The sequence below is a fragment of the Protobothrops mucrosquamatus genome, unplaced genomic scaffold (assembly GCF_001527695.2).
Source record: "Protobothrops mucrosquamatus isolate PMUCROS unplaced genomic scaffold, P.Mucros_1.0 scaffold6009, whole genome shotgun sequence".
In the NCBI taxonomy this organism is placed as follows: Eukaryota; Metazoa; Chordata; class Lepidosauria; order Squamata; family Viperidae; genus Protobothrops; species Protobothrops mucrosquamatus.
The window spans coordinates 23,718-25,600 of NW_015391848.1; the positions used below are offsets into that span (position 1 = coordinate 23,718).

At 35.2% G+C, this 1,883-nt stretch overlaps 1 protein-coding gene across 1 annotated transcript in view; it reads left to right on the forward strand.

Moving 5' to 3' along the window:
• Positions 1 to 1,879, forward strand: part of LOC107300042 (solute carrier organic anion transporter family member 5A1-like) — a gene marked incomplete at its 3' end in the record, with an annotated part of 25,404 nt that extends 23,525 nt beyond the window's left edge. Inside the window, exon 3 of the mRNA XM_015829386.1 lies at positions 1,709 to 1,879. Coding sequence (XP_015684872.1) covers positions 1,709 to 1,879 — 171 coding nt within the window. The remainder of the gene's footprint in view (positions 1 to 1,708) is intronic.
• Positions 1,880 to 1,883: the final 4 nt, after the last annotated feature.

Genomic DNA, 1,883 nt, shown 5'->3' on the forward strand with positions numbered 1-1,883 from the left:
GCCGCCGGCCGCAGCCAGCCGGGGCATAATACGGTAAATAAATACGAGCATGGGGATCCGCGTGTGAACGAAGCCCCACTCCCCCTCCCCTTTTGCTTTCGCTCCCGAGCCGGCGCTTTTTTTTTCTTGAAATTTCCCTCTTAAAATGAAGGTGCGTGTTATACGCCGGTGCGTGTTATACGCCAATAAATACGGTATAATTTCTCAGGCTTTAAAATCCCAAAATTAATAGATTTCCCTTTTTATATTGCTCACCCATCAAATAAAACTTCAAAACAAAAACAACCCCAATTCCAAACCCAATATTCCTAGCATAAAAAAAAATCATAATCCCATAAAATCTCTGAAATGCTATATTAACTAATCATATAAATAAAGGACATAAGGCAATATAGCCCTACATTTTATTCTTTTTCATTTCATGATTTTCATAATACTGGGAGCTTATTCCTTTCCCAGCTAATATAAAACTAAAGCAGTATTTTATCCTTTAAAGATCTTTGTTTAGAGTTTCTTCTGATTCTAGAGAAATCATAAGGAGGCTTTTTGCTAATTTTTTATATGAAGCCGATAAGAAAACACTTCTCGCTCCCATTTATGTTCTAAAAAACTCAACCTTCCACAAATAAAAAATGGAAAAAATTGACACTGCATTTTCTGGTGATGCAGCCTTTGACTCTTTGAAGGACTGAAAGACCAAATTATAGCATTGAACCTTCTCAAACCTTGTTCACTGATGTTAATGCCATCTCTAATTGAGGCAAGGATCAATTTTTTCAGGTTGATATACCATCTTCTACCATATCTAAGGGAGAAGACTCTCTTATTTCCTCAATGCTAAGTTTATAGACATAATAATTTTACAATCTTTTTTGTGGCAGTCATTAAGAGAACCAGTGGTTTGCTATGGATGTAGTTTTGTCGAAAACCAGAAGCAACTCTTAAACCCACATGTGATTGTGGGATGTTGCAATGGCTGTAAATGTGGCCGTGTTGAGCGCCCGAAGTTCGGTCACATGTCTGGAATGGCCCAACCGTCAAAAATTTGAATCTGGGTCATAAGTCCCCTTTTTCGCTTCCATCGTAACGTGATTGATTGTAAGCCGAGGAATACTTGTTCATCCTGTTCTGAATTCATAAATACGTATCATCATACGAGTGACATTGCCAATTAGGTTAAGCTCTAAAGAGACACTTTTCAGTAGTGGTTTATTACATATGAAATGGTGTTAGTATATTTCCAGTAATAAGCAATGGCATTGTACTTTCTTTGGCCTTTTAAACTTAATTCTAATTTGTAATTTCAGTGCAACTCGTTATCTCTGAGATTTCCCCCCCTAATTTCTATTCTAAATTAACATTGCTACACTTTTTTAACCTCTTCATTTTTGTTGTACAGTGATTTTTTAAAAAAAAATTATGCTCACCTTATTAGCTGCCTCTTAAGTTGTTCCACAAATAATCCATTTTCATTTTCTAATTATTTAGCACTGAATAACTCTTTGCTAACAGAATGAATGACATTTATCTATTTCATAAGCTAACTTGGGGGATTCAATTGATCTTCAAGGTAGGATTATAAATATTGTTAATATAAAAAATGTAGAGAGTTGGCATATTTCTCTTATAGAAAAGATATTTCCATACTATACATTTTAACACAACAAATGTTTTAACTTTCCCCCTTTTCTTTTTTCTTTTTAACCAGGTGTGATTATTGTTCCAAGTGCTGGTGTTGGTATTGTCCTAGGAGGTTACATTATAAAAAAACTGAAACTTGGTGCAAGAGAATCTGCAAAACTAGCAATGATTTGCAGTGGAGTATCTCTGTTATGCTTTTCAACGCTCTTCATAGTTGGATGTGAAAGTATTAATCTAGGAGG